Source organism: Pterocles gutturalis, unplaced genomic scaffold, assembly GCF_000699245.1.
Source record: "Pterocles gutturalis isolate BGI_N339 unplaced genomic scaffold, ASM69924v1 scaffold29871, whole genome shotgun sequence".
Taxonomy (NCBI): domain Eukaryota; kingdom Metazoa; phylum Chordata; class Aves; order Pterocliformes; family Pteroclidae; genus Pterocles; species Pterocles gutturalis.
Window position 1 is genome coordinate 11,958 of NW_010101335.1, and position 14,189 is coordinate 26,146.

General features: G+C 47.2%; 1 protein-coding gene across 1 annotated transcript; it reads right to left on the reverse strand.

Annotated features, from left to right (window-relative positions):
• Positions 1-4,696: 4,696 nt before the first annotated feature.
• Positions 4,697-10,419, reverse strand: LOC104468861. Its single transcript, XM_010083137.1, has 5 exons — positions 10,205-10,419; positions 9,249-9,453; positions 8,210-8,835; positions 6,335-6,480; positions 4,697-5,492 (listed from the first exon to the last, which is right to left on the reverse strand). The coding sequence occupies exons 1-5, from the start codon at positions 10,409-10,411 to the stop codon at positions 4,697-4,699; spliced, it is 1,980 nt and encodes a 659-aa protein (XP_010081439.1). The 5' UTR covers positions 10,412-10,419.
• Between the last annotated feature and the right edge of the window lie 3,770 nt (positions 10,420-14,189).

A 14,189-nucleotide genomic window follows, 5' to 3' on the forward strand; every position in this document is an offset into this window, starting at 1 on the left:
GAGCCTAATGCCAGCTTTTCAACTTTTTCTGGCTGTGTAACTGCTCCCGGTCAAGCCTGGGCAGAGATCAGTGCTGGAGGATGCTCTGCCTGTGTTCTGATTCCCTGTTAGGATTCTTCACTCTCTGTTGAAGAGGACCCTCTCTGTTACTGTTGCTCAACTTTTCCATCCATGTTGTAGAAAGGCTTCTATTAGGGGATGACCTTCAGCTTCCGGAGGGAGATGTTTTTTTTTTTCTAATGAATGCCCTTGAGGCTTGCCAGGAGTTTTTGAACTGTGCAGTGTTATTGTCAAAACTTTATTTTTTTTTTTAATTGCTTGTACCCACTTGCAGTCATATTGATATTCTGCAGCAGCCTGTGTGTGAAATAAAGCAGCTCCTTTCTCTGCCTGATCAGTAAGACTGTTTGCTCTGTCATACTCCACTGTAGTGACAGAAGGTCACTCAATGGTGACAGTGAGGTCTTTAAATATTTATCTGATCTCTGTGAGGAGACAGTTTCCTCCATTGCATTTGGTTCCATGTTTTTCCAATTTCAAGTCAGAGAATGTCAGCCTAATTCCAGCTGCATCTCACCTGGTTCCCCAGCATACATTTAAGAGGAGACATGGCTGACATCACAAACTGAGAGTTACTGCAGCTACTTCATCCATGAGCCCTGAAAGGATATCTTTGACATGGAGATCTGCCTTCCTGGGACTTCAGCTCCATAATAGGTTCACGTGCATTGAATGACTGAAGTTCCCTAATGCAGGAGATCTTAAATGGTCTTGGAGCTTTTTATACAGGATTTGGAATGTGCCAAGGTCAATCTCTCAGTCTCCAATGACAGCTACAATAGCTTCTTGCTGCCAGACCAAAGCTGGTGCTCCCTTTCAGATGTGTTCTTGATCACATAGTGAAGACCTATACTGAACACCCTTTCCCTGTCCTCACTTCTGTTAAGGACAACCAGGAATGTACAAGAGCACCATAAAAGAGAAGATCTCTGTCCACTGAAGTCTCTGCCCTCTAAAGTAATTGCTTTTCATCTCTCTGTGGTTTTTTTCAGGCTTTCCCACTCAGCCTGCTGACTCTTAAAGTAGCTATTCCTTCTTTCCTTGGGACCTGATCTCAGAAGGGGCTCTTAATCCAGTTTTGTGTCTTCTTATGTGTCTGCCTTGTGAGCGCAAAACTACATGGACTCTATGATAAAGACTGCCTGTTGTTTTCCTGGTAAATGACCAGTAAGACTCATCCTAAATTCTTGTTAAAGGTCATTTATGAGTTCTCATAAACAAGCAGAGTAATCTTTCTCTTTTTTTCCCCTAACACAGTACTTCTGGAGAGGCCTGCTTGTACTAGCAGGGTAGGATCAGTGGGCAGGAGTCTTGAAAAGTAATCTTAGCACTGTCAGTCATGACTTCTGAGAGGACATAAAAATATTACGGAGCCCTAGGATGGCCGGTTTGGAACAAATAATTGCTTTCTTGGCTTACAGACAATCCTGTCCTCAAGTATCCTAGGCTATAATAGCATTTTGTTAGGTTAACCAGAAATGGAAAAATACAGCACGACTAATTGCCAGAGCTGCCAAGTAACATGTGCACATGTGATACTGAAAGACCTGGAACTTCCTATGAGAGGGATCATCCAGTTCAGAAAGGTGCCTGAGGATTATGGAAACCTACTGCCTTGCCAGTGTGCTGACACTCCTCACCCTTCCTGTGCAGGCTTACCCCACAGCACGAGCCCTTGCAGGGCCACAGAAATTGTACTGTGCTCGTGCTCCCTTTCAACACCTGTAATTTAAAGGCAGGCAGGCGGCTGAGTACACACCGGATACATAAAAGATAAATTACATTGGAAGCAAAGCCTCTGTCTAGTTTGACAGGTTCAACAATTGGGCTGTCCCTTCCCGTAGCAGGCTGTCCCAGATCAAAGAGTCTGTACTGTTCCCTGGCCTCAGGTTGTTTAGGACAGGGCTACAGCACCAAGTACACGTCCTGCTTATAACTCAACAGCCGGCAATTATTTATGGACCTTCTTTTGGGGAGAGTTTGCCTGGTCCAGAGGAAACAGGCCATGATTACTAGGAGCCTGGTAGGCAGGTGTTTCCTGTGATACCTAGAAAAACCCTGGATCTGACAAACTGAACAATCACCCAAATGCAAGATTGATGCTAAATATCAGACCTTGTACATATATTTATTGTTCTCTAACCTTTTTGAACAGCCAGGGTGACTGAAGGTATCTTGATTTAAAGATATGACTGTACAAACAGTCCACGGCTGGTTTTGAGCATGAATGGGTGTGGAGAAAATCACTGTGCTGGAAAGTAATTGAAAACCTTCCAGAAATCAGCAGCTTTCTGCGGCTATGAAAGCCACTCACTGTTTGGATACGTTAAGCTATTAGGCTTACTGCACTTACGTCTTCCCTTATCAAAACTGCCACTGGAGGTAATGTAGAGAAGGTAGCTGTGCCATTTTGACCTTGGGAGAGAAAACAAAGGTGCTACAAGCTGCTGCTTTTTGCATGTTCAGTGAATGGGGCTTGAAGGCTGTTAGATGCAGCTCTCTCATGACAGTATTTAAGAAATCTTCCTCCAGCAGCTGCTCTGCTTAGGCATCCATCTATTTGAAAAACAAACAACAAACTATAAAAGCAATGCCTTGTGCTCCTCACTGCCTCTTCAGTGTGTATTTTGAGGCAACAAACAATTTATTGTCTAAAGGCTAAAAATAGCTGGAGGGAATTCCAACTCACTTGAGGGAGTCAGGCTGCTGCCCCAACAAGGGTTTGACCAGCTGCTGCTCGTTACAGCGCTGAGCTGTGTGCTGCCAACCTCGCATCCTGGGTACATGTTTGTAAAGCCGCGGATGATGCAACAACTCCCATTTCCTCAAGGACAAAAACACTGGACAGTGCAGATGAAGAAAAAATTACAGCCAGTGTGCACACATCTCACTGCTAGTTCTGCCTCAGTGCCTGGGCAGCTGCGGCAGGAGGACAAAGCACTGCACATGGTTTGGAAGCCTGCTCACACCGTGGGTCAGTGGTGATTTACAAGACTAGGGCTACCTGTGTGAAGGTAGCCTCTGTCTGCCTTCATTTGAGTGCTCACTGATGCTGGGTGATCTCTGGAGAAACACACAAATACGCCTCCTCGTGTGAATCTTCCTGTAAAATAAATGCCTGTAACAGAAATATTTTGTTGGGAGTGAATAATACTGGTTGGCTTTGTCTCTACCCTGGGGGGCTAAAAGAACATTTACAGGCTGTCCTGCGAGACCCACCGACAAAAATTCAGGCTCCTTTAATTTAGCCTCTAGGGCTGTAATCTGGCCTTTGCTGTGTAAATCACAGCGTGACATTTTGTTGATCTTGTAATCACAAGGCCACAGTCGGTGGTAATGTCAGGCTGAAAAGGTTAAAACCTGCTTGCCTTTTTACCATTGTTCAGCTTCCAGTCATTTCCCTGCTGAGGAACTGAGAGAGGCTGGACCTTACGGGGAAGCACTCCGTGGCCTCAGTTTCAGCTCTCATGTCTGCTGCTCTGGGGCCTGACCTGCCCGGGCAGGACTGCAGCCAGGGCATAAGATTTTGTGCCAGTCTATTGTTGTGTAGCAAGAATTAGGGTAGCAGGCTTGTACCATTCTCCAAGTCTCCCTAGGAGTAGCCCCTGAACTCTGTCCAGGGGATCCAAAGAACAGACGTAGGCACATTGTTCATCGACCCACACTAAACGAAACATCTACTCCAGAAAACAAGTATTTAAAAAAATACCCACCTAAAGGCATTGAAATGTAATTATTAAAACCTTTTATGTTACTCTACAGTACAATGTAAATTCTTCCTTTCAATTAAATTTTGAAATACACTAGATTACATCATTTAAATTATGCAAACTTTTAAGTTCACTAGTAGTGGTAGCAGAGCTATATTTACATACACGTCTGAGATATTTCAGATGCAGTGTTATGTTCCACTCCCTAAGTCAGTTAAATAACAGAGTTTCAGTGGGGGTATATTGCTCTTCCACAGGTTCTACACGTATTCAGGGTGTATGTGTCAGAGAGCAACTCCTTTCATTTTTGTCTGCTTTTTTTTTCTCTACTGTGTGCATGCAGCTGAATCTGAGCAAATTGATACCTACTTGATTTGGATTAAAGATGAAAGACTCTTCTTTTTAAACAAGTATTTTGATTGAATATACAGAGGTGAATAATGAAATATAGTCCTTAGGAGTAGCAGTGGAAAACATAATTTTCTACAACTTTCCTCCCCTCTTGCATAATACTGCATCTAATTTTGACCCTGACTTTACCTAATGCTGATGAAATATAGTCAATGGTGGAAACCTCTCTCATGTTGTCAAGACTGGCTTTCAACACAATCCATGCAATGGCAAGCATCATTTTCCCACAGTGCAAATATTAACAAGTTAAACTCAGTATTTTTCTCCAGAGATCGGCTCCTCGAGGGAAGCCCACCTCTGTATGTACATCAGCCACAAACAGGTTGTGAGTCCTGAGGCTGGAGACCAGAATTAGGCTGTAACACGTGCTTCCAGTGCCACTAAGAGTCTGTGGTCCAGACACCTCCCTGTGCTGTCCATGGAACAGACCAAGTTCAAGCCACCAAGTCTCTTGATGGTGTTTTGCACGTGGCACTGGTCAAGCCAAGTCTCCCTGCATGCTGCCCGCGCGCGACTCAGGGCCTGGTGTGAGGGGTGCTGATCATGATGTTGGGCAGCGCGTTCCGCCGCTTCTTCCAGGAGCCCAGCTCCCTTGAGTACCGCCTGATCTGCCTGAACCAGTGGTGAGTCCTGGCCCGGTCGCTGTCCCGGAACACAAACGCCTCCCGCCTGATCTCAATGAGTTCAAAAGTGTCATCACAGTCAGGATCAGTGGAGACGATGCAATTACTCAGCCTCAAGGGCTCCCTGAGCAAATGGAACTTCCCGTTATTTTTATCCCTGATGAGTACCAGCACAGCATCCTTCACAGGCCCTGGCTCGGCTGACTCCAGGCTGGACTCAGACACACGCTTCATGTTCACCAGGAGGAGGACCTGCATGTTCTGGAACTTCAGGGTCTTGCTGCCTTTCTTCACCCACTGGCCGTCAGGGGGCTGGGCCAGCTGCAGAGACCCCTCCATCACAAATCGTGTTTCCTCCCGCAGCCAACCTACGGTTTTGAGAGCAGTTTCTCTCATCTCAATGTTGATGACTTCCCTCTTCTTCTTGCTGTCCTGGCGAAAGGAGCGGAGGGTCCACGTGTTTCCCTCCTGCTTGGTTTTCATGTTGATGTGCTCCAGGTGGGACTCGATGCGGCTCTTGGCCTCCCGCAGGCTCCCATGATCTGGGTGGTACTCGGTGGTGGCCTTGATGATTCTGCTGAGCAGCAGTGGGTACTTGGTGACTCTTTGCAAAGGAGCCATGAGGAAGGACCTCAAGTTCATCCGCCGCAGTGCTGTGTTGTCATTCTGGGAGACATTGAGGAATATTCTGCAGGGATTTAAGAAGAGAAAATGACGTGGTGGCTGTTCTGCCAGCAGATGCTGCAATCCTAAATGCAAATGTATGGTGCTGACAGCTGCTGGCACTGCAGCCCCTCTCTGGTTTTAACAGCCTTGTGAATTCTGTCTTCTCAAAAACTAACAACAATTTCTGCAGCTGTGCTCAGCTGCAGAACAGCAAAGAGCTACCTGAGACACTAGCATGTAACATCCTGCCAGTCTTCTATTAAGCCACTGTAAAACAAGGAGGGTGTGATCTTTCTCTGGTACTCAATGACGTAAGACTGAGGCAGGTACATCAGCTTATATCAAATTACATTAATTTGTAGCTCCTTTCATCATTAGATTACAAAGCTCTCTGAAGGAGAATTTGGTACCGTCATCGTTTTAAGCTGTTATAGTGGAAAAAGAGAAGTGACTTGCCTGACATTGCCCAACAGGCCAGGGTTAGGAATGGGAAACAAATTCAAGTCACGCATGCTTCATACAGTGGCTTTCCCCAGTGGAAATCCAAACCATGCTCTGGCACAGGGACTGAGAGCTGTTCTCAGCTGGGTGTTATTTGGTGAAAGTTCAGCCCAGTGGTCAGTGGGCAAACACTGGTACCACAAAATACAGTATACAGCTGGGGACCAACGCTGCCTCAGTGGAGATATCAAGGGGTTCATATTGGAGAGTGAGTTACCCTGCTCACCCTAAGAGAAAGCAGCTCATCCCTGAAGAATGTTAGCATGAAAACTTTTATCTAGTTGAGCTGACAAAGGCTTTGCCCTCAGCCTGGTGCCTTCCTGTCCCCAAAGCCTGGAAGAATACAGTCAGCCCTTTTCTCACCTGAGCAACTCTTTCTCCTTCTCCAGCGCGTTGAGCATATTCACGGAGGAGGACTGCTGAAGACAGTAGGTCTGAAAGGCTGGCAGCATGTTGACGAACTCTAGAAATATTTCACCGATGCACACGGTCATCAGGTCATCATCACCCTGCAAGCACGCAACACAGCCCCTGCTGGGTTAGCTGGCGAGAGGCACAAGCACGGAGCCTGCATTTTGTCCTGTCAGCACGAACCTACTGCAGGATCCAGTGAACACCAGACCAAAGGTGGAACTGGGCTCACCCTTCCTGGTGGAAAGGCAGTCCCTGCAGGTCCTGGGGGAAGCAGTGTCGGGGGAGGGGAAGGAAAGCTGGTCTAACTGCTTGCTCTTCTACACATAGAGAGATGTCTTCTCTGCTTCTGTGGGCTCGGCCAGCTCACCAGAGCAGGGACTCAAGGGCCAGAGGCCAGAGTGAGCCTGCTAGTCAGGAGGGTGTACCAGGACCCTTCTTGCCAGCAGGTCTGCCATAAGGCTAACGCAGCAGGGCACAAATTAAGAGCACTGAGGGGCAAATGGGCAGAGGAGGCCTGTAACTCAGCTAACAACTTCTGCAGTTGTTCTCAGCAACTGGTTTGGCTGGGAAGCCGTTTCCTTCAGTTGTGCTCTTATTGGCTATTTTGACGTCTAAGTGAAAAATACATTTCATGGTAAATTGTTCTCTGATTTCTGGATGTGTTATAAAATAACAGAATAATAACAATCTGTTGCCACATAATGCTCTTAGCTTTGTCTAGGTGTACGCTGACATGCTCTGCAATCACTACTCATTTGAGCAGCAAGAGAGGGAGAGCTCTCTGGCTTCTGGCGGGTTTTTGGTGCAGTACTGAGCTCTGACTGCAAAGGGCTACAAGGAGGAAGAGATAGGGAAACAAACCCATGGCTGACTGTAGAAGCCATTGTCTCAATAAATTATTCACAGGGGATATCACACCCGCAGTGGACATCTGTCTTCACTGTGCCAGGTGCATGACAGTGGTTGTCAAAGTTGTCAGTTTTTGAGACATGTCGCTCAGTCTGACATGCAGGGTTTCGGTGAGGGAAAGGAGGGATGTGTTTCCTAGAGAGCAAAACCTCCTGGTGAGACTGATACAGCAACAAGTAGGTTTTGGTTTCTTAAAGAAAGGAGTGTGGAGCTGTTTATGTGTCCTTTGCTGTGACTGTCTGCTGCTCTAGAGTCCCATTTCTCTCTAGAGTCCCATTTCTATTTCTCTGCCCTCTGACCGCCATGCTTATGGGGTAGAAAAGCCCCTTGTGCAAGGCAGGGTGCATCAGTAGAAGCAACTGGTACCCAGAGCTGTAAGGGCCAACTGTCACCAGAGCAGCAAGCAGCCTGTGGTGCCTGGCCCCGCAGCCAGCCTAGAGGAAAGCTGCAGTGAACTGCAACCCAAGGCAAATACAGCCAAGCCAGCTTGAAGTAAGCCAGCTCAGGGTTGGGTCAGAGCGCGGCCTGTGAGCTTGTTTGGTCCCCTCCATCCCTCTGGTGGCCATACCAATCTGAGCCTTGTGCCCCCATGGTCAAGCATTTATAACTGTCCGAGATAACTGGCTTAAACCTAACTTTGGTAATGGAACAGTTTGATCCTGTTAGTAGGATGAGCTACACTGCTGATGGCCTGCTAATGTCAGTGTCATTACAAGAGCAGAGAGTGAGACCAGCAGGTGTGATCTGGCACAGGAAATCACTGGTTTATAATAGCTGAGGGAGGAAGGGACCGGGCAGATGACCAGAACCCAGAGTCCTACCTCCCGATTCCTTGCTCCATCTACGCTGCCTCACTAATGCAAAACCTATTCCTGTCTGCCTGGTCCAGCCCCTGTAGAGCACGCAGCATCATACCTGGTCAAAGGCCTGATCGATCTCTTCCTGGAGTACCTCCAGGAAGTTCTCGTTGAGGTCAATGAGCTCCTGGATGTTGCTGAAGATGCCCAAGAGCTGTTCCTGGGTTAGCAGCCCAGCAGCCTGCATGGGGAGGTAGAACTCCTCTTTGATGATGCGCAGGTCCTCTCCGTAGCTGGCCTCTGTGTTGACAAACTCCAGCACAGACTCCTTGCGCTCAGTCCTGCGCTTGCGACACTTCTCGCAGAGGTCTGCCCGCCTCTGGTTGCAGTTCTGCACATCCGTCTCCACCGGGAGGTCCCTTTCTCCACAGTCGGTGCAGGGACGGTGGGCTTCCCATGCCTGCAGGGAGCTCAGCGTTTCAGATGCCCTGCTCCTCCACTTCCTGGCTGACATCTGGCCAATGCCACTATCTGCCCTCTCCACATCCACTGATTTGGTCCGGGTGGCCTCACTGGGATCCAGGTCATCCCGGACATCATTCACACCAACAATCCCACTGTCCGTGCTCAGGCTGCTGACATTGCTCCAGTGATGCCTGGAGCGGAGGGAGGAACCACGTGAAGCACGGCGGGTCTCATCAAAGCTGCCACCATGGCCAAGGTTGGCTTTTGCTACCACTGGACCTGAGAACAGACACAAACCATTACAGGCACTGCCAGGTGCACAGAGCCTACCTGAGGAGCTCAAGCTGGCATAGCCATGTGTAGTAGGAAACCTGGTGGGGGAGATCTGGTGAAAGCAGGGCTGTTAGCTGTCCCACTCCTGTTTTGCTGCTGGGAAGGGCAAGGGTCAAAATTAAATGACTCTGAGGTGAGACCTGTCATCCCTGCTCTGCCCATACCTGTGAACACATTTGGTCTCTCTCCCCCATTGTCCCAGGCAGGGACAGAGACACAGCAGAGTAGATCCTGATTTCTTGAACACCTGGATTAAACCCAGAATGCTTCCCTCCCCCAGGTCATTAGAGTCACTTCACATTTACACCAGCTCAGCATCTGGCCCATAAACCCCCTCTGAGCGTGCAGAATGTGGGTACCGTAGTCTCGCTCCTGCCGGCGCTTCTGTGCGTGCTGCCGTGCTGCAGCTGCAATCTTCAGCTCCAGCTGCTTCCTCTTCACCGAGTCTGTTGGCATAGGGTCACTGAAGTGCGGCCGCAGCCGGCACTCCCGCTGGGCCTTGGCACCATCCGTGCTCTCATGGACGATGTCGGAGCTGGATCGGCGGCAGCTGGGACTGGGAGTCTGCAAGAAAAGCAAGTGGCTTTGGAGCAAGGAGGTAGTCAAAGCAGCAGCTGGTTTGCAGCCACTGGACTTCAGTTGCCAAAGGAGGGAAAAGACAATTCAACAGCAGTGGAATTGTAAATGCAGTTCTGCTACATGATCATTGGGAAATCTGTCCCCTCCGGTCCCTCTGTCTTGCTTAGCCCTAACATTAAGGACCCCTTGCCCTCTGCTGTTGTTTAGCTCCGTGGTGACTGGATCACAGCTGTCAAATAACCATGAAGAAGTCAACAGCACAGTCTTGGCTAAGGGCCTAAGGGTGTTAAGCCTGTCTTCCAGGGATCCAAGCTCTGTCCTGTGAACGTTTCAGTGCTGTGGGGTCAGGAACTCCAGCCTCTATGCCCTACCTACTTTAGCGGTTTGACCAAGCAGGGACTAGGAGGGAGTCTGTCTGATCTCCCCGGCAGTCCAGCAATGAGGGGCTGGTGGCACAGCGAAAGCCATAAAGGACTTATTGCTGAACTCCCTGCAGGAGATGCAGCAGCAGATAGGCAAGGGCACAAAACTGACTACTGTTTCATTAACTGTAATAAAAAAGGCACTAGAAATGCTTCTAACAGAGTTTAATCACTCATGGGAGTTGTTGTGATTTCAGTGGCCAGACTCCCAGTCTGGCCAGTTCCTACTACAATGAAGGGATCCTTTAGAGCTTCTAACAATAAAAAAGTCCTAAGCACATGCTAAATATGAGGGGGGAACCCGTCTCCCTTACATTCCCTGCTGGTGGAGTGTCACTGGATGTCTCATTGCTTGGCTTGTCCTCCCAGGTCTCTGTTGCCATGGACATCGCTGTGGGCTGCTGGCTGTCCTCTGGAGGTGGGAGATCAGCTTCCCTCAGATCATGCTGTCCCTTGGAGGGGGATTTGGCAGCAGTCTCAGCATTGCAGCTGCAGGGGAAGAAGCAGACTCTGATGAACATCACATATGCAGGTTTGAATAACTAGCTGCAACAGTTCAGGGAAAGTGCAGGCAGGAATCTATACTAGTGGGCATGGATGGCTGTGCATGTGTTTCACGGGCTCTAAATACAGCTCAGTTATAGCAGTGCACCTTGGGTAACTGCACTCGTACCAGCATCAGGCTGGGCATCAAGTCTCAAGTGTTCACAAGACATTTTTGTGTCCATAAAACATTAGGTTCTCCCATAGGGTCCAGAAAAACCTCTTTCTAAGTAGGCCATATCCATATTTGCTGCTATTTAAGGAGATGTTGTCAACACAGAAACCATATTGCTCATCTGGAAGAAAATCACCTGCTAAAAACCGTAATACTTTGAAGAGATTAGAGGATTAAAGGATCTTTCCCTCATTTTTCATCTCATGATCCCAAGCCTGCTGAAACCAGTGGAAAGGTTCCTTCTGCTTTCAGCGAACTCAGGATCAGGCCTCTTGGTGCACTCAAGAGTCCTGAAAAGATTGGCAGGGACTGTTGTTCTCACTTGGCAATTCTGGATGCTCTCATTCACGGCTGTCACGTGCTAACAAGAGCCTGGCCTGGCTGATACAGGCAGCCTGTTCCAACTCCACATCCCCCTCTCTCTCAACCCCACCACCTCTCCAGACAGACAGTCTGGTGCAAAATCGCTGACTTGACAGAGTAGTTGACAGGCTGTAGTTTGTGATACTGCTTGTGATACTTTTTTTTTAACAGACTCTCTAAGACACCTCATTTCCATGCATAATGAAGCCTGCTTGGAAGAATATTAATTTTTTCATTTTGGGTTTACTTATTTTTTATGGGCTTGGATTCCTTTAAAAAGAAAGGTTGTGACGACTGGGTATGGATGCAGGAAGCCAGTGTCTGGAACATATTTCAGATTATGCATGTATTTTATGGTTAACAAAAGTCGCCTGTGACAAAAATCTGCTTCTTCTTAAAGGCTTCACTTGTGAACTTATGCTGGTAGGTCATAGTGCTAATGTATAATTCCAACACTGTCAACTACAAGTAAACACATGAGACAGATGGGCATTTTCCTTGCAATGAATGACAGTTGGCTCCAATAACAAACCATCAGCCAATACTGAAATCGCTGAAGAGGGAACAAATCTCCCAGAACACAAACTGGCTCTGTTGTCAGGCTAGAAAAGTTGGTTTGCAACTTTCCAGCTGATGCTTTTTCATCTTCCTCCATTTATGCTTCCAGGTCCCAGCTGACACTACCAGATGATTTACCAACTTAAAAAGAGTTTAGCTGCAGCTGCACAGCAGGGCACAGTGCTAACAGCAGGCTCCTGGCTTTTACTTTTTGCTGTGCTAACTCCCTGCCATGTGGATTTGGAAGCATCGCTTCACCCCTCCAGGCCTCTTCTACCCAGCCTGTAGAAAGGGGGGTACCAACATCAGCAATGCCAAGGAGCCGTCTGTAGCACAGACTGCATTAGCCCCTTGAGAGGGCTGCAGTAAGAGCAGCACAGGCACGTGGCAAGACTGTGGTCCCACCATGGTATGTATTATCCTGGCCCAGTCCAGCTTAAGAGGTTCCTGTTTCCTTCCTCCCTCCGCATTTGGGTTATTAGTGCTTCAGCTGGTCCAGTGTAACTGTCTGTGTGGCCACAATCTAAAATCAGTCTTTGAAATTATCTGGGTTTAAAAAAATATCCTCCCCCATGTGTTGTTCCCAGACAGGTAATTTCATCAATGTTTCACTGAGCTGGGTAAAGCATCAATAGTTCAGCTGGGCACACCCGTGGGAGGGAAGACAGAGGTTAAGGAGCAAGAAAACTCACGAAGAGGATCTGCCACTGCTGGACAACTACCGTTTCCAAAAGTTGCTCCTGCTCAAACTGCTTCTGGTTGAAACACGCAGAAAGAAGGGACCATGCTGAGGCACAGAGAGGCAACAGGATGTGCCCAAGCTCAGCAGCAGAGCTCAGAGCTGGAATATCATCTTTTCCTCTTGATCACACCACCTCCCACCATGCAGACTGTACTCTCAGAGAGAAGCTGAGCTTTCATTTGTCATTTTTACAGTGCTTCAAGACCATCCACTTAAGCACGGAAAGTACTCATGAGTACTAGTGCTCCTCTAAGTGAAGCTGACAGCAGCTCTCTGCTGATAAGGTCTGCAGACCAGATGCCATTGCTTACTGTGGTTTCCATAACCCAATAGGGGTATTTTTAAAAAATCTCCAGGTGTGAATACGAGCTAATACTACCCAGACAGCTGAGCTATGAAGTGTAACTGGAGACTGAGAAATTAAACCCACCCCATGGTTGGTCAGCTAGAAGTAACAAAAGGCAATGATGCAGAGCCCACATTGTGTGAAAGGAGACTCTTTCTGACTAATGGAAACATTTTTGTCCACTCTTTAGCCTTCCAAACTTGGGAGTCCTCTGCTATGGGAAGCTGTTATTGCACCCACCATCCTGGTGTCATCCCAAATACCCCCCATCACTCTTTTCAGCAAACCTTTCTTAGTCATGTCCTTTGCTTCCTCGTGCAGGTTTTTGTTGTCACCTTGTCCCTTATTTCATAGACAGGAACCACAGGTCCTTTCACACTCTTATCCTGAACAATTTGCTGCTTAAACAAGTTCAGAAAGTAGACTATATAAATGCGTACAGGATTTCCACCTAGATCTCAACACCCCTTCCCCACCAGGACCACAACTGAAGTTAAAGTGACCTATGAGGGGGCTAAAGCCACCATAATTATGAATCTGAAAATCAAATCTTCCCTGATGAAATATTAAGCCATTTGAATGAGTAAATAACTATGAATTACTAGGGAGGCAATTAACTTACCAGATAAAACTGCTTTGTAATACTGTTAACACTTAAATACTTACACTAGAAAGAGAAGACAATTTCAGCTATCTTATTCTGTGATGCTCCATCACAATTATCTCTATCAAAGGCTTGCTGAACTCAGTATCTGTGGAAATGGGACCACATTCCTAGCTTTCAGCTCACTTCATTTGAAACTTAGAAAAATATGTGGTCTGGAGTCAGCAATCATAATTTAGGACCCAAATCATCCAGCCAAAACATCTCCCACCTCCGCAGTGAGAATCAGCTTGAGTTATAAATGAATATTCAGGCACTTTACAGTCCCGGGTGAAAATTACGGAAAATAGAGAAAATTCCAGATAAAGGAAACTGGAGTTTCCCACTAACCAGTACTTTGACCCTTCCAACAGAGTTGTCTTCCTCCTGCTATCCTGAAGAAATGACAACCCTTACCATTGATTATTATCACTATGTAAAATAAACAGGCCAGGGTGGCTCCTTCGCATTAAACAACCTCTCTAATACTGCAACCACTGTTATTCTAATTTTTACATCAATTACCATTTTGGTGTTAATAAAATCACCTAATATATTTTAATAAATCCAACTAAGGAGACTGAACACATTCACAGAAACAAAAACCACTGTGGATATTAAAAGCACAAAAACCACACTGAAACCACGAAGGCTCTGGGCAAAAATTGTCTGGAGGCTGGGAGAGGAGTAGGAAGAAAGATCACATACGCTGCCCAGTTCCTGTATACTCCTGTATGCATGCACCTCAGGCTCCAGATACCAGTCAAACCTTTGATCTGCCCCAAGACTGCTGTTCTTATACTCTTACTCACAGCTTGTGCCATTCTGGGTATTTAATTTCACGTCAATAATAAAAATAGCCTACTCAATTAAAATGGTTGCATACCATAACTTTCTCATCTGTTTCTGCGCTGGGTTTTCATACTCTA

What these genes read in the sequence shown, in the direction of transcription:
- LOC104468861 (XM_010083137.1), bottom strand. Translation starts at nt 10,411, where the DNA reads ATGTTCATCAGAGTCTGCTTCTTCCCCTGCAGCTGCAATGCTGAGACT. An exon ending in CCGGCAGGAGCGAGACTACG is followed by an intron (nt 8,836 to 9,248) that starts GTACCCACATTC and finishes GTCTGTTCTCAG; the next exon opens with GTCCAGTGGTAGCAAAAGCC. An exon ending in TCGATCAGGCCTTTGACCAG is followed by an intron (nt 6,481 to 8,209) that starts GTATGATGCTGC and finishes GCGTGCTTGCAG; the next exon opens with GGTGATGATGACCTGATGAC.